Here is a 25,686-nt window from a genome sequence, read left to right as displayed (position 1 = left end):
CCCTGTCCTCCAAAGATAACTCCCCATCACATTCCCAGAGAAGAGACAGATGGACCCTCACCGGGAAGGAAGGAATGTGGAGGAGGAGGGGTGCTAGGGGAGAAGCTGGGCCAGCCTGGGGCTTGGTAGAGGAGTGAGCCCACCTTGAAGGAGGGGGACCTGGACATCCTGGCCATTCATGGAGACTCCTCCTCCATGCTTCAGCTTCACGAGACTGTTGTGCAGGGTGGGCAGCCTCACAGTGGCTGAGCGGGTGCAAACAGCATCAGGGTCATCAGCACACTGTTGAGAGGGGATTCGGGGTGACTTCACTGCAACCCTTGCTAGTCTAGCACCAGCCCAGGGCCAATTTAACCAGAGAAACACCTCAACTTCAGAGAGCCTGGGCACGTCCATCTTCACAAAATATTGTATGTGAATGAGGCCCCCAGAAGCATGCAAGAAGGCCCTAATCCCATCCCCCTACACACACCCCTTAATATCCTGTTCTGGTCTTATACAAAGAAATATAGGCCTCTGGCTCATCTTCTTGTCCCTGGGCCTACTGATACAAGAAAATCAGAGACTCTGTCCTCAGGGGAATTCGATAGCTCTACCTCTCTCCCCCTCTGCTCTGTTCCCTACAAAAGAGTCTGCGTGTAAACCATGGAGCTCAGAAAAGGTGATGGGCCCTCCTTGCCCCCCGCCCCACTCAGTCCTCAGCACCCAACAGCAGAGATCCAGCCATGGGGGCCACAGAGCAGACCTAAGGGGATGCTTCTCCTGGGCGTGGACTGAGCTGGCCCTGAGTAGGTGCTGGCAGGGCAGGTGCCTTCTCCCAACAGCGAGAGAGCAAGGCATAGCTGGGTTTCCGTGAATGAAGCCAACTGAAGTCTGGAACAGCCGCCCCCCACCCCGGTAGCTCTGCAGCCACCTCACTGCCTCCTGGCAGGTCAGCACAGCCAAACTCACCTGCACAGTCTCTATGACGATGGAGAAGGAGTGATCCTGGCAGTCCTGGGCCAGCAGGTACTGGCAGATCCCACTGAAGGTGAAGTACCTGTTGTCGAAGCTCTTGAAGTGAGATTGGCCTGTGACAAGACACTCCCCTGGAGGGACACAAAAGAAGGGAAAAGCAGGAGTTAGGGAAGCCCCCAGGATGGCAAAGGTGGCACACATATACAAACAGGGTGCCCCGCTCCCCAGAACTCTAGAGGAGTCCATGCCCCACGCCCGTCTAAAGCCAGGTTCTAGCAGAGGCCCTAAGTCAGTCCCCACTCCCTAATGGTAGGATGTCAAAGCTGGGTTATTCCGTTCAATTTCTCCTTTCACAGATGAAGAAACTAAGGGAGGTGACAAAGCTGTGCACAGTCAGCGGCCGAGCCAGGGCCAGAAGCCAGCGCTCCTGACTCTCAGCTCTTGCAGCCTTTATTTCTTTCTGGGCATGCTGCCCCAGGTTCAGAGCATCTCCCAGGTCAGTGTCACAGCACTGCAGAAGGCAGCTTGGAAGCCCGCACGGTGCCTGGCCACAGGAGGGGCTCTGTGCACTGGCATGTGGAGGGGCTTGGAGACACAGCCCCATCCAGGAGAGTCCTGAAAGTCAGGAGGCAGCGTAGGCAGCCAGAGGCAGGGAGAGGAGGGAGGTGGAGCTGTCTCAGGGCTTAGCAGAGGAGCAGCTCTGGGCGGTTCTGAGGCCACCTCAGAGGCACCGCCATGCTGTGACTTCCATTGGGGCCAATGGGGGGGGGGCGGGCAGAAGACCATCTGTTCATGATCTCGCCACTGCCCTGCCAGGGCTGACCTCGGCAAGGCCAGCTCCGGAGCCCAGGCTGACACATCTGTAGTGGGGGGGACTAGAACTCCCCTTCATCATCTGAGAACTCAGGGCCCTCGATGCCCCCCGCCAACCAACTGCCTCTCCAACTTCCTGGGGGCCACAGCTCAGGCCCCACACATCCTGGAGGATGTTCAAGCATGTCTGCCAAAGTCTCTGCCCTGGCTTGGAGCAACCCCATCTTCAGGACCCACAACAGATAAACCAAAGCTAAATTGGGCACCTGGGTGTCTTGCCAACCTCTCTCTGTGCATCTCTCCATCTTCCCTCAACTTTGCCATCTACTCTACAGAAAAGGCAGGGGGGCTTCCTTCCCACCCACCACCCCTGATTGGCGCTGGGTTCTCCACTGCCTTTGCTAAGCCTAACACTGAAGTCCCCCCTAAGAGAGACGTGCAGCCAACGCCACATGGTCCCATCTCTCAGGGCTGACATGGGGCTCTATCACACAGCCAGGAGGTTCCCAAAGGGCACAGGGAGACTCCAGCTGCTCACCTATCAAAGATGTGTACCAGAAACGGTGGGCAGTGGGGGGTGGGCCCCATAGCCTCCAGCACCACAAGGAGAGGAAGATGAAATCCAGGATGAGGATGAAGATGATGGGGACAGTGACAAAGAAGAGAATGAAAGTGACCAGACCACTGGCAAGGAAGTAAACACTGAATCTGAAGCTCGTTCCATCTCAGATAACGATGGGGATGAAATGAAGAAATCACTGCGGCTTTTCCAAAGGCTTCACCCAAAGCCTCCTATGAACAGTGCAGAACTAACAGACCTCTTAATTGGCCAGAACCGCAGTGGGAATGTGATTAAGAATGTTTCAGACACAGAAATGACGATGCGGATGAAGATGAGATTTTTTTGGTTTCATAAGCCTTTTAAATTTCACTGGAAGAAAGGATGTCCAGTGTGCTGAACAAATTAAAGAGTTGATTTTTAAGCTTCTGTGAGAAGAACCGTGAATAGATCATGGTGAAACAGCCGGAGAAGCTTTTAAAACTGACACCACCCAGCCTTTGGGCTTCCTACTAAGTGAAAGCTTCATCCACCTCTCTCCACAGACTGCTCTCCCATACACCAGCCGCTTCAGAAAGAGAGGAGAGTCATGCAAAACTAACCAGCCGTGTGGCAGGTGCCCCTTCTACCTGCTGACTCGCAAGGCATGTGTGGAAGCAGGAAAAAAAAAATTCCAAAACAGAGATGGAGCCACCAGAAGGGTTCATAAATGCAGAGGAAGAATTTTTCTATGAGAAGGCAGTCCTGAGGTTCAGCTTCTCAGTGCAAGAAGAGGGTGACACTTGAAGAGGGACACTTGCCTGGGAGGCAGGGGGTCTTCTGAGGTTGTGCCAAACCACGATGCTCATTCCAGGCAACAAGATAAGTGAAATCATAGCTAAGCTGAAAGGGGTGGGCTTATTTTTGTAAAATCACCAGAAAACTATGCGGAGATTTACTGAAAAACTCATAATTATTCAGATTTAAGTCCTCTCCAAAAAGTAGGGTTCTGTTCCGTGTGTCTGTGACACATTTACAAAATATCTCTTTCTTGGGTCAAATTATGAATGGTTGATTAAAAACTTCCCATAAGAAGAAAAGCAGGGAGTAACAATTTAAAGCACTCCATAAAACTCCTATTTTTTATTCTAAAATCATTTTTTAAAAAAATAAATAAAGCCAAGTACCAGAGGACCCCACTGCCTGCTACCATGTGCCCATATTTTCACTGATAGGCACAGTCAAGGGACAGGCTAGACTTCACAGCTTTGGATCAATTGTGGTTCTGCCTTGAGTATGTACTGAAGGCAGAGGGCAGGTGAGAAGCCTCAGGTTACTGGTAAGTATCCCTAAGCCTAGTCCTCAGGGCTACTGACTCCTTCCAGGATGGCATGGACAGGAGGGCACACCAGGCCAAATGACGGGAGAAGAAAATAAGGAGGTCCCAGATGGTTCACCTAATATCACCTCCCCTCTCACTGCCCTCACAAAAGGGCAAGCATGAGAGGAGACTGTTCATGGAAACCAGAGAACAGGCCACAAGATAGGGTCAGAGGTCACCCCAGCTCATTGTAAATGTGCTGGAATTTCAAATCCAGCAATGTCACAGGAAAACCTTTCTAAACGACTGGTTTTCAGAAAACACCATTGCTGGACAAACAGAGCCACATAATCATTTATGTCAAATGTCTTGACCCTGCTGCCATGAAATGGGTGGGAACTCTTTCCCCAGCCTTTCTCTGTTTTCTCTAGAGCACTCTTATCTGAGTAAGAAACTGGACTTCCACTATCTTTGACAATGCCCAGGAAAAGAAGGGTCAGTGAGAAAATGTGCAAATATTCAAGAGCAAAACTTTCAGGGCTAAAATCTAATCCTCCATCTGATTTCCTGATCTGACCCCACTGATTTGTTTCTGTTCGAGAAGTCTAAATATCATATTTAGCTTATCTCCTTGGTACAATTGAGGAACATGACTGCAAACACAGGAAACCCAGGGAAACGGATGGGTAAGTTGCCGGGTAGCAGTTGGCCACAGGAGCTGGGACATCTGCCCAAGCAATGGGCCTTATGGCCAGGCCCACCCCTCTTCTACCTGGAAGAGGACATCTAGGATATTAGCAAGCAGGCAGCAAAAAGCAGCCCTGGACAATCAGCCAACCATCATTAGACAGAAAGGTGGGCACTACAAGCTTGGTGAATGAATGAAGGCACAAGATTTTTAGAGAAATACAAATCAAAACTACTCTCAAAACTACTCTAAGATTTCATCTCACCTTAGTCAGCATGGCAATTTACAAGAATACAAGCAACAATAAGTGTTGGCGAGAATGTGGGGAAGAAGGTACCCTCATACGTTGCTGGTGGGACTACAAATTGGTGAAACCACTATGGAAAGTGGTATGAAGATTCATCAGAAAACTTTGAATGGAACCACTATTTGACCCAGCTATCCCACTCCTCAGTAAGTACCCAAAGGACTTAAAATCAGCATATTATAGTGATGTAGCCACATCAATGTTTATAGCAGCTCAACTCACAATAGCTAAACTATGGAACCAACCTAGGTGCCCTTCAACAGATGAATGGATAAAGAAAATGTGGAGTATTACTCAGCGATAAGGAAGAATGAAATTATGTCATTTGCTGGTAAATGGATGGAGCTGGAGAATAGTGTGCTAAGCGAAATAAGCCAATCACAAAAAACCAAAAGCCAAATGTTTTCTCTGATATGTGGATGCTAATTCACAATAAGTGGGGGCGCGGGAGCAGATAGAGTTACTTTGGATTAGGTAGAAGGGAGTGAAGGGAGGGGAGGGGGTATGGGTGTAGGAAGGATGGTAGAATGAATTGGACATTATTATCCTAGGTACATATATAACTATATGACCAGTGGTATTCTACATCATCATGTACAACCAGAAGAATGAGAAATTATACTCCCATCTATGCATGATGTATCAAAGTGCATTCTACTGTCATGTATAACTAATTAGAACAAATAAAAATAAATAAATAAAATTTAAAAATAGCATACAAAAGTAGAGCATCCTGAAGTTAATGCAGATTGACTCCCAAATGAATAAAGGTCCTCTCTCATTTAAAAAAAAGGGGGGTGGGGGGGCGGGGGTGGGGGAAGGAAATCTCTTTTCTGATAGAAGAACATCACCTCTTTCAGACAAACCCCTTGTCTGAAAACCCTGCACAGGCTGCTCTGCTTGGGTGGCTTTTGCTGCCTGCCTGCAGCCTTCCCTGCAGAAATGTCAGCCACGGGCCTTTAGTAAAGCAATTCAGACTTCCTCCAGACATCAGAGTTCACAGAAGCCTGCCCATAAAACACCATAACATCTCCACCAAATGTGAAAAAGCATCTCTAAGTGCTCTGTGGGAACCATCTGTTGGTTGCTCCTTTGAGGTGGTCATTATTACCTCCAGTTCACAAATAAGGAAACTAAAGAACACAGAAGTTAAATTAATCCAAGGTAGCAAAGTGGTCAAAGAGTAATTTGAACATGGACAGTGTAATAGTTTGTATCTGGAATATTCCCCCAAACGCTCACATATTGAAGACTTGGTTCCCATCGCAGCAGTGTTGCAGAGGTGAGGCTTTGGGAAGTGGTTGGATCATGAAGGTGCTAACCACAAGGGTGGGTTATCCCATTGAAGAGTTTATAATGCAAGGAGGTAAGACCCAGCTGGAGGAAGCAGGTCACTTCGAGCATGCCCTTGAGGACTGTGTCTCATCCCTGGACTAGATCTTGTTCCTGCCCCCTCCCGACTTCCTGGGTGTCACCAGCTGAGCAGCTTTCCTCCACCACGTGCTTCCACCACGATACAGAACCAGCCACCCATAGAATGAAACTTCAAAAACTATGAGCCAAAATAAATTTTTCCTCTTTTAAGTTGTTTGTCTCGGGTGTTTCATCACAGTGATGGAAAGCTAGTTAACACAGGAGGTCTACCTGGATCCAGAGCCCTAAGCACTTGACACCACTCAACAGTGCTTGGTGCACTGGCTCCTGTACTTTCTGCACACTTGATTTCTTTAGGCCAAGCCTGATGTCATTCTAATTCTGGGCATGTGTGGAAATTTGTCAAAAGGCATAGAGGCAACATGGAGGTTATATGGAAGAAAACCTTAGCTATGAAAAATGATGCACTACCTGGCTTGAAGGAACTCTGGTGTAACTCCAGAGACTCCCAACAAGGGCTGGGAGAGACCCTGGAAGCTTTCTAGGATCTCAGAGACTCCGAATCCCCAGAGGAGCCCAGGCACCCAGGAATATACCCTCCAAAGGGAGCCCATCCACCCTAGTTTATTCGTGGCTGTCTCTGTTGTCCAGGAATGAGGTGCTTATTTTCCTTCTTAGAAACTTAGGAACAGACTGACCTTGAATTCCAAGACTGAACTTCAAGGCTGGGATAGAATCCATCAAATGACCTTGAACCCAAGTAATAGAGTACACTAATCCCTCCCCTCCCCAAAGAGGTCTCTCTAGCCTCCTGTACCACCTGCCCAGCTACACTCCCACCTCACCCCCACCCTTCTATGGCACCTTCTTTGTACCTTCATCTAAGTCTCTGCCCTTCTCACCCCTGCTTAAAGAAACTGCTGCCTCTGTGCTCTGGGAAAATGCTAACGGCTCATTAGCATTGATGGGGTACTTGTTGGATGTCAAGTAATAATAGCCTCACAACGGCCATGGGGTAAAGTTGCTCTTATCATCCCCCTTTGACAGACAGGGAAACTGAGGCTGTGAATCATTAAGTAGCTGACCAAAAATCACCCAGCTAGTAAGTGGCAGAACTGGAATTCCAACCAAACCACCTCCATCCCAAGTCTGTGCTCTCAGCTCCCATTCTAGGCCACTTTTACGTGGTCACGGGACTTTGGATACAAATGAAAAGCCCTCTACTGGCCCCCTCCTTCCTCTAGAAAAGTACCTTCCACACTCTTCTAATAAGAGCTTGAGACTCTATAACAAGGGCTTGATTAATTTGAGGAACAGTCCCTGTTTACAGGCATGCTCTGCCTCCATTATCTGCAACCAAACTTTTATAGTTCAATGGGAACACAATGAACAGGCCCTGTTTGCAGAGGAAGATGAAAGTTCTCAGGGTTACAGAAAGGCAAGTCTGCAGACTTGGGGAAACCACATGCTAAGGTTTGTATGTTAAGTGTCCCTCAAAGGCCCATGTGCTAAATGTTTGATCCCCAGAGTGGCCTTTTGGGGAGTTGGTGGAACCTAAGGAGGTGGGCTCTAGTGAGAGGAAGTTACATCTCGGGGAGCGTGGTCTTGAAGGGGATAGCAGAACCCCATCCTCTCGGTCTCTCTCCCTCTACTTCCTGGATCCAGAGGTAATAGCTATGTCATCACCAGAGGCCCAAATAAATGGAGCTACCCCAGTCTTGGACTTGAACCTCCAGAATCATGAGCCAAAATAAACCCCTGTACTTCACAAGTTCCTGGGTCCCGTATTTAGTCATCTGTAATGCCAGGCTGACTCATGCACCATAGTTTTACCTGTGGTTGGCTCGACCTCTCACCCACAAGCAAAGGAATGCAGGGAGCGGTACAAGTCTGCCTGGCTTGAAGGAGCTCAGTAGACCAGAGCTGGATGGGGCTACCTGCGCATCTAGGCATCAAGACAATGAGTCACAGGAAGCCCCAGCCCTGCCCCAGCACAGACTTCTGCCCTCCTGAGACCTTCTTCTCCCTCTCACTACCCATGCCAACGCTCCCTGTGCTTGGCAGCCTCAAAAGGAGTTCTTCATGGTGCACGACTTCTCTCCACCTATACATAGACTGGACATGTTGACTTATTTCTAGTGAATATATTACAGCAGATGTCATGGATGCCAGTTCAAAATTTTGTTTTTTAAAGACCATGGTGCCTGTTCTGGTTTCTCCCCACCCCCTCTCTCTGAAGTCACTCTCCCCAGGGGAAGCCAGCTGTCATGTTGTGAGGCAGTCACAGGGAGAGGGCCACGTGGTGAGGCTGCAAGCCCACTGCTGTGTTTTACATGTTTCCCAAAGTTCACATGTTGGATACTTAGTCCTCAATGCAACAGTGTGGGGAGGTGAGACCCGTGAGAGCTGATTAGGCCAGGAGGGCTGTGCCCTCATGAATGAACTGATGTCACTACAATAGGAGTGGATGATGTATCAGCAGTGGGTTGTTATAAAAGTAAATTGGGCCCCTGGTGTTCTCTCTCTCACACCCTCTCGGCCCTTCTGCCTTCCACATAGAATGAAGCATCACAAGGACCTATAACAGATGCCAACACTATGTTTTTAAACTTCCGGCCTCCAAAACCATGAACCAAATAAAGTTCTGTTTCTTGTAAATTACACAGTCTGTGGTATTCTGTTATAGCAGAATAAAATGAATGCACATAAATAAGCTTCAAAGCAATCCCCCTCACTCCCCTGCCAAGCCTTCAGATAAGACCACAGCCCCAGTCAATAGCTATTTGGCTGCAATTTCATGAGAGATCATGGTCAGAGACACCCAGAGACAGACTTGGATTCCTGGTATTCAGAAACTGTGAGGGAAAGTTGCACAGCAATTGATAGCCAACATACTCTCATCTTATTTCAGAGAATCAAAACCCAGTTCTCTAAGATTTACAATATTGACTCCTCCAAGTTCTGCAGAGAAGCCTTGGCATGTTCTTTGCTTTACTAGGAGAGCTGAGCATATGCCCTTCCAGAACCTCCCAGTCCACTTTTCTTATGAGAAACTCTTCCTGCAATCTTCACCTGGGGAGTATAAGACAGCCCCACTGCCAGCAGAATCATGGGAAGGCATCCATACAAGCCTGGGAACCTGGGCAGAAAAGGACTGGGAGGCAACAACCAACTAAACTTCAGAACCAGAGAAGGAGGGTCAGAGTGGGGAAATGAGAATGAGAAAAGAGCTCAGTGGCTTTGTTGGCAAAATAACAAACCACTCAGTAGACCAGAGCTGGATGGGGCTACCTGCACATCCAGGCATCAAGTGAATGTCTTGCATCCTCAGCAAAGCTATTCTCTAGATTTTGAATTGACTATCAGAGCATCGTATTGTCTACCCAGACCAGACCATCATGCACAGAGCGGGTGATTGGAGAATGGATGGATGGAAGGCCTCCCTGAAGTAACCTAGTCCTAAGACTTTGTAAATTCGTATTCCACCTGAAAAAAAAAAAAAAAAAAAAACATGGCAAGCTGAATTTCCAATTCCACCAACTGTGGCTCACAGATCTTATATAATGAATGTGTATTATGTAGATATTAGAAGTTTTTCACAGGTTGGTTGCAGCAACTTTATATGTCTGTCAAAGGTTCCTTGGGTCTTTCATGGGGTACTACTATGTTAAATGGAGCACAGGTATCAACAGCAATCTCTTGTACTTACTGCTTTCTTCAAGGATTACACAAAGGATAACCTGGTTAACCTAGCTAGACTAGTGGACCTAACCCTAGTGCCCACCTCCCATCTAGTTCCAGAATTTTCCCAGTGTGAAGGACACTAAAGAAGGAACTGAGTGATTCTAAAGACCTCAAAAATCCAAAGACCTCAAATATGATCCCTGGTATCCAAGATCATCCTGGTCCAAAATCTAGGATCAGGAAGAAGAGAAAAGGGAAGGGCAAAGGTAAAATCCAGGCAGTTGTGAGTCTGAGTCCTGACTCTGCCTCTAGGTATCTATGTAACTTTGGGCAAGTTACTTAACCTCCTTTTTGCAAGATAAGAACAAACTGTACCAATCCCACAGATAACAATAAAGTAATACCTGGAAAGTGCTTAGTATGCTGTCCAGCACCTCAAAAACATCATGTGAATAAGTTCAAGGGGGGAGACATAGGGTCACTGGAGTGAGGCAGGCCGGGAGCTTTGAATGGACAAAGTTTGCAGTAAACAGAACAGAGCAGATGCCAAACAGAGGAGAATGCAAAAGGCAGAGATTATAAAACAAGTTTTCCTAAGCAGATTTTCCGGGGCAGGGACAGGTTTGGAGGAATCATTAGGTCACCTGGTTCTCCCAGCTCGTGCACCAGGCTATGGTTTGCATATCAAGCATTCCAGAAAATTCCAGTAAGACTCTCACTTCAAGCCTAAAGGGTTATCAGCACCTTCTTCCAATGAGTCTTCCAAAGAACTCGGCAGTCAAGACTTCACAGGTCTTAATGCTTTGAGTAAACAGGTGACAGAAAAGAACGAAGCACCTGAGCCCAGGTGTGGCCTCCCTTTTCAGCTGGAGAAGAGCTCCCCTCCTCTCCCACACTCAGCACAGCTGGTATCTGAAACCTGAGCTGGGATCAGGGGGCTGTCGCCATTTTATGCTGAAGAGTCAACTTCTCCACACCTTGAGGTGGCCCTTCCTGTAAGAGAGGACGCACCTCTCCGTCAAGAGAAGGGAGGGAACGAGCAGCAAGCAGGTCACCTACCTGGGCATTCTTCATTGCTGCAGATCCACAGGCTATTTCGGCAAATGCTGTCAGGGAAAGAAACACAGGTCATTGGTAGTTCAGCCAAGCTAAGGTCAACTTGAGCTCCCCACAGATATCACAGCCCTCCAGAGAAGCTCTGGGAGAAGGGAGCAGCGCTAGAGGTGTCTTTGGGAAAGTTGTAGAGAATGGAGCTTTGGTCACAGAGGAACCTTGGAGATGTTGACAAGGGAAGAAACCCTGACAGAAAAAAAAAAGAAGAAGAAGAAAGAAAACCTAGGGTATCTAATGTCCCTGAAAATCTGCTCAGGTACGAGGAGTCCAATTCCTGCTGTGTGTGCCCAGAGAGGACCAGAGTTGTTCTTAAGGAGAGGACTTGAGCTAAGCAGAGAGAGGCACCCCAATTGGGCCTGGCAGTCAGCAGAAGCCACGGCAGACCTACGTGAGCCTCCCCTTGACTCTGCTGCCTCCTACCACCACTCGGAAGATCAAAGATTTCAAGGAGAGAAGGAGCTGCCTTCTGCCTGGGAGGGAGGATGGAGGGGGAGATGGTGACTGCGTGTAAAGAACCCTTTCCTGTGACCTCCCCACCATCTACGCATAGAGGTACTATAACCCCGCATCCCAGCACTGCCTGCCACAGCTGTTCCCAACCCCACCATCACTCCCCATGCCAGCCCAGGCCAGCTCCTGGTCTCCCCGCCACTGACCCTCCTCTCCCAGCTTCCTCTTCCAAAGCCCCTGGGCAGCTCCCCAGACCACACAGTGCTGCACAGTTACCAGGTGTTGCAGTCTCGAGTGAGGGAGGCACCTGGAGGGTACCGCTTCCCGGAATGGATGCAGGAACACTGGGCGCTCTCCACACAGCGGCCTTCATCAAGGAGCTGTCCCTCTGGGTTCAAGGGCATCAAGGCAGAGGTCTCGGCATTTCATCATTAGAACTCATCTCACAACTATAGAATCCCCAGGAGTGATCACCAGCTTCGGGCTTCTCCCAGGAAACTCAAAGTTAACTTGATGTTCATCCCTCATATTGATGCAAAATGTGAGGGAGAGAGATTACTCATCTCCATTGTACAGATGAAGGAATGGGAGAAAAGGGTTTGCTCAAGGTCCACCAGAAGGGACGTCAGGAATCTAGGCTTAGGGCTTTTTCAAGAAAGCTCCAAGGACTTGTGTGATGAGGGGTGACAGAGGGGAACATTATTCATCACCACTGCCCAGATGGAGAAATGGAGCCAAGAGTTCTGTTCAAGGTCTTCCAGTGCAGAAGTCATGAGTTGAAACACACAGGACTCCCTTTCTGTAATCAACGGGGCTTGTGACCAAAGCTCACAAAGTGTCCCCTGGACGGACTTTCTAGAGCAAAGCCCTTTTTCAGCTGAGCTCACACGGCAAACCCAGCAAACAGTCTACAAACCTTTCTCCCAGACGGGTTCCCCGGCCCCAAACAGAGAAAACAAAACTATAGCTCTGATGGGGCACGAGCTCCCCCAAACAAAGGTCACTGTTGGGGCCCAGACCATCCTCCCGTTTCCCTAGACACAGTGCCTTCATGGATATAGTACCACAGGAAAACATAAATTAAAAATAAAGCCCAGCTCAATCCTGATCACTCTCTACAGAGACTTTGAAAGACGAAATAAAAGGCCTCTGATTTCAGCCATGAGGAACAGACACAAGTGGCCTTCATCTCCCTTTCCAAAGCCAAGGGCACTGGCAATGTCCTGGATTTGTAAATAAAGCGGGAAGTTTATTACCAGGGCAGCTGCAGCCATCCACACATTTCTCCTGACACACTTCATTGATGTGCAGGCTCTGGCAGGTTCTGGGGCAAGGGGACACACAGTCCTTATACTCCATGCCAGCAGGGCATGCTGGGCCTGAAAAGGAAATCAAAGGAGTCTCCCCAGAGCAGCTCTCCAGCAGTGTCGCATCTCCAAGCCATGCCCCCAGCCCAGCCTCCTTCAAACCCCTGACAGCTTGCTCTGTCTTCAGGGCTCAGGGATCATCTTGGCCCCACCGGTCCACATGTCCCTCTGAGGTCACCTCTCCCACCTTGGGAGACCCCAGCTAAGACTCACTGGGGGCACCTGGGACCACAATCCCTTCCCCTTGGTCATCCATCCTTGAGAAACAACTTGGCATTCTTTTGCTCCTCTATGCTGTGGCCTCTGGGAACCAGCAGGGAGCTAATGGTGTCCCCCATCACGTCTTCCTCCAAAAGACCCTCTTCCCCATGAAACTGGCCCTATTCAAATCCATACACACACACACACACACACACACACACACACACACACACACACACGCACAGGGCACACGCCATTCACATCCACTTGGCCTGCATGGTGACTCATTCTATATTTATTTCCCTTGCTGGGAGGCTGCCTATGGAAGCCTATCACCTAAGTACGTCTCTGTCCTTCCCCCTGAATTCAGTTCCTTATGGACAAAACTGGCTCTTCTATAAGTAATTGCCCCAAGCCCCTTCTCCAAGATCCCCCAGGTATCATCTCCACCCAACTTTCAAAGACCTAAGAAAATAGCCCACTCCACCATCCAGAGAAGAAGCCAAGGGCTAGTCTCCACCTTCTCGCACCCCACAGCAAAGATGAAAAACTAATTTCAAAGCCATATGCCACACACTGTAAGACATGTGTGCAGAGGAATGCTGGTTGGATCCTCTGTGTCATTGTCACAGACCAGTTGTCAATCTGCACAAAATTTGGTCAGTCTGAGTAGAGGGGGCCTTCTTGTAAGGTGGCCAGAGAAGCCCCCAAGTAATCATAATAATTCGGGGATGGTGACCAGTGGGGACCTGATGAGATCAAAAGAGGACAAACACAGTTGTCATCGGTGGGGGTAGAAGAAATGGCGCACATTGTGCCCAGAGGCAGAGAGGCTGAGTTCACACAAGGGAAGGACTTCAATAGAACACTCCAGGCTCTCAGAGATGGACAGCTTGGCCAACTCCCTGCTCCTCCTCAGTTCAGATAGGCAAATATGCAGACAAACCCTGAAACTGCAACTGCTGGGATTGGGGTCTGAAGTGCAGAATATTTTATGAGTCCAGGGGATAGATTTCCTGAGGGGAGTCAAGTTGTGCAGAGGGAGGCATTGTGACCTGTGGGGCCCTGTCCAGCCTCAGTTCAGCCTGTGAGGGAGGGGACTCCCCTTTGGGCCAGCACTTACAAGACCAGGTGGCAGACAGCAAAAGCCATTCAGAATATGGGTTCAGCCACCTATGGCTTTAGGGACACTGGCTGAGTGTGCTGGGGGGCAGGTAGACATCATGACACAAAGCTTCCTGAGGGCCACTACCCCAGGACAGACACAGCACATGCCCATCAAGGGGGGAGGTGAGGGGTGGCAACTCACGGCATGCACTGTGGTCAGTCCAGCCGTACAGCACCATGCCCTCCTGGGCACAGGTCCGGGCATACTCCAGGAAGGCAGGGCATGCGCACTCCGTTCCCCGAGTACATGTGCACAAAGTCTTCTCACACAGGGCCACGAAAGGCTCGGGGTCCACCAGAGGGTGGCAGCGGGCAAACACGGAGGCACTCTTCAATAGCTGGCACTGTTCCCACAGGACCTTCAGGGAAAGAAGCACCTCAGCACGGCACAAAAGTGGCCCTGGCCACTGCCCTGCACTCACTGTCTCTGAGGGAGGTACCAGGGAGACTCAGCCCCACCGGGCAAACCAAGGACACCCCCTCAGGACCTGGGAGAGTGCCTGGCACCCAGCAGGTGCTTATGGACAGGTGGAAGTCAGTCAGTCCATCCATCAAAGGAGAGACATTGGACACATACTATATTAAGTAAACCGTATAGCCTAGACTGAACCTTGAAATGGAGTCTAAGGTACTTGAATTGCTGTAACAGGTCATGTCCTATTTGAAGGGATAGGGGAGAGAGAGGGAAAGCACTGAGCCTGGAAGTGGACCACATAGCCTTCAGAGGGCAATAATGCTGGTCAGCATCTGCTCTGCACTGACCTGGCTACCCTACCCTGACCTTAACCTTCTTTACTGTAAATGATTGGGTGGTCCAAGGAGTCTTATAAAGTGGGGATTTCTGGGCCTCATCCCTCAGACAGAGATTTGAATTCAGTAGTTCAAGGATGGAATTCAGGAATATGTTTTCTTAGACATTCCCTGGCTGATTGCTGGGACCAGACAGGACCAGTTCCCAACAGCCACAACATGATAGGATTCTATAAAATGTCCCAGACATGCCATGCCATATCCTTTGTGGATACCTTCAACCTAATAGTGCAAGGTAGTTTTGGGTTCACCATTTGTTTCTTCTGTGCATTCGTTGGTATTAACACTCTCACATTAAAACATCTCTACAGTCTGGTTTAATGATCCTAAGTTGCCACCTTTTCCCCAGTTTCTGAAGTTGAGATGCATCTTACAATGGATATCATGCTTCAAATGCTTTTTCTTTCTCAATGATACATGGAAAATGATGTGCATTAGAACCAACGTTGTCTTAGATTTGACACTATACAATATGGACAATATAAATGATCCCCACAATTTTATTCATGTATAATTTCTTTCATATGTATGTATAATCTCCTACTGCAAGCCAGCATTAGTAAAAGGACTTACAATCTCCAGCCAAATAGGAAAAAGTACAAGAGCATCTACATGAAAGGGCTGAACTCTGAAGGGTAAACTGGGACCAATCAGGGTTCATAAAGGGAATGGTTAAAAAAAAATTTTAAAAAGGAGGGAAGATATTACCAGTTTGAAAAAGAGGGAAATCCAATCTGCCCAAACTGTACAAAGAAGTGTCACAGCAAGCTTACATGAATCAAGAGCCAAAAGCCAAGAATCTGTTCGTGGGCCCCCTCTTTTGTGATACCATGAAAAGCCCAGAGGAATAGACATTTGATCTGGCCTGCTCACCATCCTCAGGATCCACCTTGTTTATACTAGGAATGTTCTATGTTCCTAGAGAAATCAGTGTCCTTCCCACAACAGCCCTGTGCTGGGACCCTGTCTGCCTCCTGGCCTGCACAGTCTACCATCTGAACCAGGCAAGCAGGACAGAATGTTGCAGATGCAGCCTCACATCCAGCAGAGATCCAAGGCCCAGCTGGGAATGGCTGGTTCCCTGTGGGCCTTAGAGGCAGCTCCTACCAGTGCAGGCTGCTGGCTACACTCATAGCAGATGTCTCAAGGGTCAAAGCAAGCAACTGCTCTGGGTGGTGCTGCAGCACCCAGACCCAGTCCTACCTTCTTGAGATCCTACTAGGGCCATACCCCCAAGTGGCCATGCAAAGCATTATCTAAAAGCCCAGCTCTATCACTCACTGGAAGTGGGGACTTAGGCTAATAGTTCACCTCATGGAGAAGGGTGTCCTTGAGTAGAAAGGGAATGAGAGCAATATTCACACTACCTCACAGGCAGGTGTTGAAGGCACTGAGTGAGCAAAGACTACTCTCATGGGCCCTGGGGCCACTTAGGTCTCAGGAGGCAAAGAGAGAGAGCAGCAAACAGGCTGTCTTGGCCTCAGTATGACTTCTGCATCTGAGCCCTGATTTAGGCTCAGCCTCTTCTACATGCTGGCTGTGTGAGCTTGGACTCACTATTCAACCTCTCTTCTCTGTAAAATGGGGAGAATGAGAATAGTTCCTATCTAGTAAGACTGGAGCAAAATCATGCATGGAAATTGTTTATCCCAATAAATGATGACCCTATATCATCATCATCATCATCATCATCGTCATCGTCATCGTCATCATCATCACTCATCTCTGGCCCAGAGAGTTTCCTTATATGTCTCTCCTTCCATTAGGTTTATCATCCAGAATTGTAAACATGTCCCCAGAAAAACAGGACACCTTTGTTTCTTTTCTCCCATCTCCATCTCCCTGGACTATACCAGGATGAAAGGTCACCATGACAACTAAATTATCACTTCCTGAGTATCTTGGTTGGTCCATGGTGAGCAGAGGAGCAGGGGATTTGTTGTTTGGTTTTTTAAGGGTGCTGGGGATTGAACAGAGGGTTTCATGCATATTAGTAAAGCACTCTATCACTGACCTATATCCCTTTATATTTATTTTAATTGAGACAGGGTCTCACTAAGTTGCTGTTTCTGAGGCTGACCTCAAATTTGCAATCCTCCAGCTTCCATCTCCAGAGCAACTGGGGTTACAGATGTGGACCACCATGCCCAGCTTATACATGTTTGTTTGGGAGGTTCACACTCCTCCAAGTTAAAGAAGTGGGGAGGAAACCTGTCTTCTTTGTAATAGGAAGATGTAAGAAGCTCCATCCTTACTGTCAAGTTAAGGTTCGGGGAGGGAAGATGTGGCCTGGGTCTATTTCTTCCCATTTCACTACACAATCTGTCCCCATCAAAATGCCACTCAAAGAATGAGGTCACAGACCTCTCAGCGGGGAGGTGAAGGTGTTCCAGAAAAGGTCAGCTTGCTACCTCTTTCCCCACCCACAATTTAGAACTGAAGGGAAAATATCAAAAGGGCAAACCACCAGGATTTTTCTAAGATGGTGAGCAGAGGAGCAGCTATGGTCCTATAGAGCATCTCTGGGTCTATAAGACAATGGCTCAGAGCAGTCCCTGCACTGCACCGTCAGCTTTTAAAGGTACAGGGTCACAAAATCAAAGGTCCTCACTGGGCAGGACACAGTATTAGTCAATCAGAAGAGCCCTGGAGTCCAGGCATCCACCCTCCCCAGAGCCCTAGCCAGGCAGAGACCAGCTTGGCCCACCTCCAGCTGGCCCAGGTCCGCCTTTTCCCAGCTCCAAGGGAAAATGGGAACAGTCCTCCAGCACATTTCCTGGGAGCTCCCTGGAGGTATTAAATGGTTTATAGAAAGTCTTAGCATGAAAGGTGACTTCTGAATATTTGCTTGAAGAACAGGAGTGATTTCTGCAAAAACAGCCACCTCCCTTCTTAGAACAATTTCTTTGGCTTCCACTCTACATACTTGAAATTCAGCTAGAGCTTCTCTCTCAACAGAAACAAAAGGAAAAAATCTGTCCTCTCATCTTGCCCTCCACTATTCATCAGCCCTGGCCTCCACTTGATCTACCAGAGTGACCACAGTCTGAGGAAGGCAGGACATCCTTATATCTGCCCAGCACTTGCAACCCAATCTGCCCTCCCTCCATGGCTGGACTACAGTGATATGTGCAGCTTGCTACCTCTGCCACTCCCAGGCTTCCCTGTTCCATTACAGGTAGCCCTGCCATGCCAAGCCAGGTCCCGAGATGGAGTTGACATTTGTACTCTCAGAATCATGGCAGAGACATTGGCAAGTAAGTGGTGACCAAAACATTCACTCCACAAACATTGTTGGTGTGGCCTCCAGGTCCCCAGCAGTATATCAAGTGGATATAAAATACAAATCCAGGCTGGGGATGTGGCTCAAGCGGTAGCACGCTCGCCTGGCATGCGCAGGGCGCTGGGTTCGATCCTCAGCACCACATAAGAATAAAATAAAGATATTGTGCCCACCTAAAAGTAAAAAATAAATATTTAAAAAATTAAAATAAAATACAAATACAACTAGGTCACACTCCAGCTGAAAGGGCAAATTTCTGACTCATTAGGAAAGCAGCAAGGCCAGGCCCTCCATAACTTGAGCCCAACCTCCATGCATCACTCATGGTTTCCTGAACATATCCTGATGTTCTGTTCCATTGGTCACACTGTTCCAGGCACAAGGAATGAAATAGAAAGCACACAGACTCAGTCCCAGCCCTCATAAAGCCTAACGAGGGAGCCCCATGAAGTCAGACTTGGTCCCTGTCCCACTCTGGGTACCTCCGTTCTGATACTGGAATTATCCATTTCTATGGCTCTCTCCTCCATTTTCCTGCAGTCTTTTCAAAGAGAAGAGTTATAGCCCCAGCGTGCACAAAACAGGCAATTGGGAAGTGGATCGAGCTTAACAACAGTAGATCCATCCCTAAGTCTCACTCTCAGGTCCTTCAGGGGCTTGCAATCTATCTGAACCAGGTGTTTCCATGGGACTAGGTACACATAGTCTGAAGACTTGGTCCCGGTTTAGAAACATCCTCCCAATGGTTCAGCCATTCGCAGCTAGAATAAACCTGCAGCTGGAGAGGCTTCCTAAAAGGAGGCACAGTCTGAGCAGACCTGGACAACATCTGGGTATATGGCAGGAGAGAGGGCATCCCAGGTAAAGCATCTGCTATGGCAGGGGGAGAAACAGTAATTATAGTGAAACCCTGAGACTGCAGCCCAGGGTTGCCAGACTGCCTGAGGTTAGTGCCCCCATCAGATTCCAAACCTAATGGAGCTCTCCTGGAAGGAGTTGATATCCTCTGCCAGGGCCCAGCATTCGGACCTTTCCGTGTGTTGTTCCCTGAGTAAAGGATTTGCAGGCACCTTTGTCATTTGTCCAGGTTTCTCTGTCCACTTAGGATGTGGTGAGCAGCTTGTATTCACTTTGCCCAGGTCATCCCTAATTACAGTTGTGGTTTGGCCTATGAGTTGAAGGCCTGGTCTACAGCCTGGGGTGCGGAAGGGGTGCCTAGTAGGAGGAAGTCAGGTTGTAGTGGATTTGGGCCCTTCTTCTCTCTCTCTTTGCTTCCTAGCTGATATGAGGTGAACTCTGCCACCTGCTCCTCTGAAACCATGAGCCAAAATAAAGCTTTTCCCTTACTAAGTTATCTTGGGTAATTTTTTTACAGTATTGGGAAGCTGATTAAAACACCTAGGAATGTCTCCATGTTCCTTCCTTTCCTGTAGGGATTTGGGCTCAAGCACATCAGTGGCATTGAGGGAGCAGACCCACAGGAGGCAAGCTGGAGGCCTGGACCAGTCATTTCTGACTTCTCAGGATCCACCCAGCCACAGGAGTCTGCTGACTGAGAAAATTCCCAGCCTGAAGACCGTCCGCAGCTTCTCTTCCCATCTCTCTGCACTAAGAGAAAGCTGACACAAATAAATCTGGCCTCCCCTCCACAGCTGGAAACTCTCGTAGCCCATTTAAAGAAAGTTGTTTCAGAGACTCCCTCATAAACTGCATTCAGAGACATGCAGACACCTTGAAAGGGCATAAATCTCCTCAGACAAAGACGAGGTGGCCAGGCATGAGGGTGCACACATGTAATCCCAGGTACTCAGAAGGCTGAGGCAGGAAGATCGAAAGTTTGAGGATAGCCTCAGCAATTTGGCCAGGACCTGTCTCAAAATATTAAAAAAAAATTTTAAAGGATTGGGGATATCTCAGTGTGAAAGCACCCCTGTGTTCAATCCTCAGTATTGGGGTGAGGGGAAAATCCCACAAAGACTGATTAATCCAATATTCCAGATATAGAAACTGAAGCAAGGAAAAAGTAAAGAATATAATAGGTCAATTCTTCTCCAAATGTACACCCCTAGGAGGTCCTCCAGGAGTCTACAAGGTACATATTTTTCTCCTAAAGATGCTTTTTGCTGTTTGTGCTCTCTTTCTTTCATGGGGGTTCAGTGGAGTTTTTCAGGCTATGTGATGCATGATATCATAACAGGTTAAATGCAGAAGCAGATATGACAATCTGGCTAATTTCTCTTCAATAAGATTTTAAAGAGACTTGCAAATCTATAAAACATTCCCTAAAATGTTTTGTTCTGGAATTTATTTTTATTAAATATTTATGCTAAATATAATGGGTTTATTATTTTTAAATGACTTAATAAATGTGTTTTAAATTTCCCAATTTTAATATCTAATATGGTAAGTAGCAAGAGATTTAACCCAAATAAACAAAATCTCTTTGGAATCCTCAATAATATTTAAGAGTACAAGGAGGTCCTGAGACTAAACAGCTTAAGAACCATTGCACTTTTGAAGGCAAGGCTCAAACCCTGGCTTCACACCACAGCCCAATCACTTGTTACCAAACCCCAAATTACAGTCAGCCTGTCATTATCTGAGGGTTTCATTCATAGATTCAACCTACTGAGGGTTGAAAATCCCAGGGGTAGAGGGGTTGCATTTGCACTGAACATGTACAGATTTTTTTCCTTGTCATTATTTCCTAAACAATACAATATAACAACTATTTATATACCACTTACATAGTATTAAGTATTATAAGTAATCTAAAGTTGATTTGAAGTATGTGGGAGAATGTGCATAGGTTATAATCAAATAGTATGCCGTTTTATACAAGAGATCTCAGTATCTGAGGTATCTTTAGTATCTAAAGTATCTTGGGTAGCCACCGAGGTCCTGGAACCAATCTCCTGCAGAAACCAGGGGATGACTATACATGGTTTTCCACTACATACATATATATATCAGAGAGCTGAAGAAAAGCCACTATAGACAGTATAAACTACAAAAATAACTTTATTTTAGTTATTTATTTATTTTTATGTGGTGCTGAGGAACTGAACCCAGGGCCTCACATGTATGAGGTGAGTGCTCTACCACTGAGCCATAACCCCAGCCCCTGTTACAAGTACTTGATTGCAAGTATTTGATTGCCTTCCTGGTGTAATCTCATTTAATTTTATTTTAAGCACCATCTAATGTAGGTATTGCTATCTTTGTGTGTTAGGAGTAGGTTCAGCTATAAATAACAAGAAACCCAAAAATAACAATGGCTTGCACAGTCTCTCTCTCTCTCTCTCTCTCTCTCTCTCTCTCTCTCTCTCTCTATATATATATATATATATATATATATATATATATATATTTATTTATTTATTTATTTATTTATTTATATCTTGTTTCCTAACAATCGAATTAGAAGGCAGTGCAGCACAGTGAGTATAACTGTCCTAGAAAAACAATTGGATTGGAGTCCCAACTCCATCGTTCCACAGTGTATGACTTTAAGGAAATCATCTCACCCCTCCACACCTCCATCTCCTCACCTATACAAGACAGCTAAGGTGGAAGAGATTGAAAGTTGCCCAGTAAGCTCTTCTTCCCTTCTTTCTTAGCCATAGGAACCTCAATTTTTAGCTTTTACTTGGGCACATAATCACTGAGAATGAAGATTCCATTTCTCAGCCCACATTCAGCTGGGAATAACCATAGAACTAAGCTTTACCCAATCAGATATAAGCAGAAGGACCCTGAGCAACTTCCAAGATTGTCCTCACGAGAAGGAACTGCTTACTTCTTGGCCCTTCTTGTCTCACTGCTTGGATGTGACTGTGATGCCTCAAGCTTGAGCTGGCATCTTGGACCATGCCACAGACGCCCCATGCTGATTGAGGACAACAGAAAAATGATGAAAGAACATTGTATCCCAACACCATAGGATCCAGGACTGGCCCTGAACATCTACCCTGGACTTCTTTACATGAAAGAAAAATAAACTTCTAGACTATGCAAGCTGTTGTTACTTTAAGGTGTCTTGTCACTCACAGCTGAACCTGCTCCTAACACACAAAGATAGCAATGCCTACCTCAGATGGTGCTTCAAAATAAAATTAAATGAGATTACACCAGGAAAGCAATCAAGGACTTATAACAACTATTACCATTTGCCTGCTGTCTATAGTGGCTTCTCTTTAGCTCTCTGCTAAACCATTCTGGCAGGGACATAAAATAAGGGTCAGCTAATTTGCACTTCCAGCATCTCCCTGGCTCCAATGCCCGGCACCAGCCACTTCTGTCTTGTTTCATCTCCTGTCGGTGGTGCCAGAAACTGGGAGAGAGCTGTAGCCCCAGCTCCATCAATCCATGACCTCACCCTGCCTGGGTGGGTGTGCAGACCCAATTGTGGCCCATCATAATCACATTTTCAGTTCATCAAAAAGACCAGGCCTCTTCCCTGGAGATGCTGGGCTGGTTCAAGGGCTGGGGAGAAAAAAAACAAGCACAGCTCCCCAGTGGCAGGCAGGCAGGCAGGCAGGCAGGGGAGGAGAAAAAAGCAAAAGCCAGAGATCTGAAGCTCAGCTATTGTGTTTGTTCCCAAACAGCTGACGAAGGCGAAAGGAGGGAGGGCATTCCTAGGTCTGAAGTGAACAAAGAAAGGGGGAGCCTAATATATAAAGTGCAAGATTGTTCAGTGGGCCATGATCTTTCCAACTCTGGCCGGGGGTGCCCTGTGGCTGCCCCTGGGGGAGGTGTGGAGGCGCCTGGAGCCTGCACTGGTCCAAAGTCGTGGGTTCAAGAATTCACTCTGGGCAGAGGCAAGTTTCTCACTGGCTGGCCTGCAAGGGTGGACGGGAAAGGGTTTGCCAGTTCTATTTATAACTTTTGGCAGGCCTAAGATTCCCACCCACATTCCAAGATTCTGACTCACGGTCAAGATTCTGACCATGAAATTGTGAGATAGATTTCCAACAGATGGATGGATTTTGTGGAGTTGGTGGTTCTTGTCTCTAAAACAGTTAGGGTATTATGCTCACGAAAGGTGGAGTGACTAGATATGTCACAGCAGAGAGAGCCGTGGAGCCCTCAGAAGGTCCCTCCTCAGCCTCCTCTGTCTGGCCTCCCAGGAGGCATCAGAGTGGTTCTTGGGGATCAGGAGGGGGCTCAGCAGGCTGGGCAGAGAATGACCAGGCACTAGTCTCCACTTCCTAGTCTGGGGTCTTCCCAAGCTCAGGGGATGGAAAATAGACCAGTGAGAACCATCCTACTCCCAGCAAGGAAAAATAATCAACTCTATGATAGGAGCCGATTCCCCTGAGCTGCCATATCACTTATCGTTTGTTTGGCAAATTTACTGACCTACCATGGCATTTGTGTCTTTCTCTTTCATGCTTAATTTCTTTTATGTGTTTTTTTCTTTCTTTGATCTGCCTTGCACATTTTTAGAATTACCTAAACCATACAAAACACCTCAATAAGTTGTGGATGGTACTAATGGGCACCTTCCCATTTTTTTGCCCATTCTGGTCTTCACTAGGGGGATGGAGAAGGCAAAGGAAGCCACCAAGAAATATAGTCAACACTCAATATCTATAGGATTGATCCTACAACCTTCTCAGATACCAAAATGCATGCATGCTCAAGTCTCTTGTATAAAATGGCATAATGGGGGGGGGCACAGTGGCTCACGCCTGTAATCCCAGCAGCTCAGGAAGCTGAGGCAGGAGGATTGGGAGTTCAAAGCCAGCCTCATCAAAAGTGAGGTGCTAAGGAACTCAGTGAGACTCTGTCTCGAAATAAAATACAAATAGAGCTGGGGATGTGGCTCAGTGGTTGAATGCCCCTGAGTTCCATCCCTGGTACCCCCCCCACAAAAAATGGCATAGTGTTTTCATATAGAGTATTTAACCTATACATATTTCCCATATATTTCAAATCATATCTAAAAGATTTATAGTATCTAAGACGATGTAAATGCTATGTAAATGGTAGTTATACTATATTGTTTAGGGGCTAATAAGAAGAAAGAGTGTGCATGTTCAGTACAGATGCAATTTTTTCTACAGTTGATTGAATCTAAGGATGTGGAACCCACAGATATGGAAAGCCCATGGAATTCTATCACAGGATTTTGAGATTGTTAAGGGAGGCATTTTAACTGAAAGCTTGGATACTGGGACTTTATCCAACCCTTCTTAAAAGTTAAAAGGCTAAGTTCTGGCTGAATCCAGGGAAATCTGTGAGACTCCATGGTGGTCACTAATCTCCACTATAAGGCTGAGGCCACCACTGTTCTACCACAGCCACTCAGCTCACTGACCCTTCTCCCACACTGCACTCAGGTGAGTGGATTTGGTACTTCCTCATTTGGATGGTCAGTAGAGCCATGTTTCCCTTAGAGAGGGAAGATTGAGATGCAGAGCAGGAAAGTAACTTACACAAGCACACACAGAGTATTAGACGAACCCAGGGAATGCACCCTGGATTCTTGGACCTTGGAAAAATACATGAAATAAGTCCTAATTTCTTAGCCTGACAATGACTCAAGAAAGACTTGAGAGAACAGTTGTCACTCTGCAAAAGATATATGAGTGTTTGTGATTCAACCTCAATACTGGGTTGATTATCACTGGGGCATAGTGAGTGGGCACCTGTTATAAAACCAGGTTAAGGTGTTGTCATCTGACAGATACCTCCTCTGGGATCCTGGGTTCCAAAGGCTCTCCCGGAGATTGGCTGAATTCCAGGGGCCAGACTCTCTCCCCTCACAATTGTCTGAATGCCAACTATTCTACTGAGAATAAAAATGTAACAAAATTCTTCCCAATAACCAAGAGGAGTCTATTGCAGATGTCAACCATCCCAGTGAAGTGAATGCAAGAGGCAGAGATGCCAGGAGTGTCAGGACAGACAGTCCCCAGCTCTGCCTGTGCATTTAGCACCCCAGCCAAGTTTCCTGTGCTGAAATTCCTTCCTTCTGCCTGCAAATTCTCCTTCCAGCTCCACTCTGAGCAGAAATGGTAGAAAATGTTGGGTCCAGGCTGGGGATATAGCTCTGTAATACAGTGCTTACCTAACATATGCAAAGCCCTGGGTTTGATCCTCCCTACCAGAAAAAGAAAAAGAAAGATCTGGTATATCCTTTTCAAATAAATATCACTTAATGAGGACATGAAGAGTGAATTGCTTTGTTTCCAACACAATGGATATTTTCTGTTCCTCTTTGGGCTATGTTATGATTATCCAAAGTCAACACCAGTGTTACAAATGTTAGCTCACTGGACAGGTGATTTCCTGGAGAAAGAGGAATAACAGGTAAGCAGCATGCTGTCTCAGAGCAGGCAAGAGTTCTGCAGAATAAGAGATGTTACAACTGTAAATACAAATAGAAGAAGAAAATAAGGATGGTGTTTATTTAATACACACCAAACTCAGAGATCAGAGGGAACTAGGAAATCTGGGGCTGCTAGGTAACTGATGGGAGTACATTTGGATACAAGTTCCCACATCAGACCTGGAGAAACCAATCTAAAAAAACAACCTTGTTCCTCCAGTATTTGGGGACACACAGATAAGTTATAAATGGTCATAAAATGGAAGGAGGGATTTAT

General features: G+C 47.1%; 1 protein-coding gene and 1 pseudogene across 4 annotated transcripts in view; one reads left to right on the top strand and one right to left on the bottom strand.

Annotated features, from left to right (window-relative positions):
- Nucleotides 1–25,686, bottom strand: part of Vwf (von Willebrand factor) — a 155,519-nt gene that overhangs the window by 109,992 nt on the left and 19,841 nt on the right. For 2 of the 4 annotated variants that reach the window (XM_005338364.4, XM_078015364.1), the window contains 6 exons: nt 14,123–14,339; nt 12,502–12,624; nt 11,522–11,633; nt 10,742–10,788; nt 952–1,088; nt 144–282 (listed from right to left, as the gene is read on the bottom strand). In XM_005338364.4, coding sequence (XP_005338421.2) covers nt 144–282; nt 952–1,088; nt 10,742–10,788; nt 11,522–11,633; nt 12,502–12,624; nt 14,123–14,339 — 775 coding nt within the window. Of the gene's footprint in view, nt 1–143; nt 283–951; nt 1,089–10,741; nt 10,789–11,451; nt 11,634–12,501; nt 12,625–14,122; nt 14,340–25,686 lie in introns of those variants that run through there. The other 2 variants (XM_078015365.1, XM_040281076.2) reach the window with 2 other exon arrangements.
- Nucleotides 1,424–3,115, top strand: LOC101967905 (BRCA2 and CDKN1A-interacting protein pseudogene; annotated as a pseudogene).

The sequence above is a fragment of the Ictidomys tridecemlineatus genome, chromosome 6 (assembly GCF_052094955.1).
Source record: "Ictidomys tridecemlineatus isolate mIctTri1 chromosome 6, mIctTri1.hap1, whole genome shotgun sequence".
In the NCBI taxonomy this organism is placed as follows: Eukaryota; Metazoa; Chordata; class Mammalia; order Rodentia; family Sciuridae; genus Ictidomys; species Ictidomys tridecemlineatus.
This window is presented reverse-complemented; position numbering and strand designations above follow the sequence as displayed.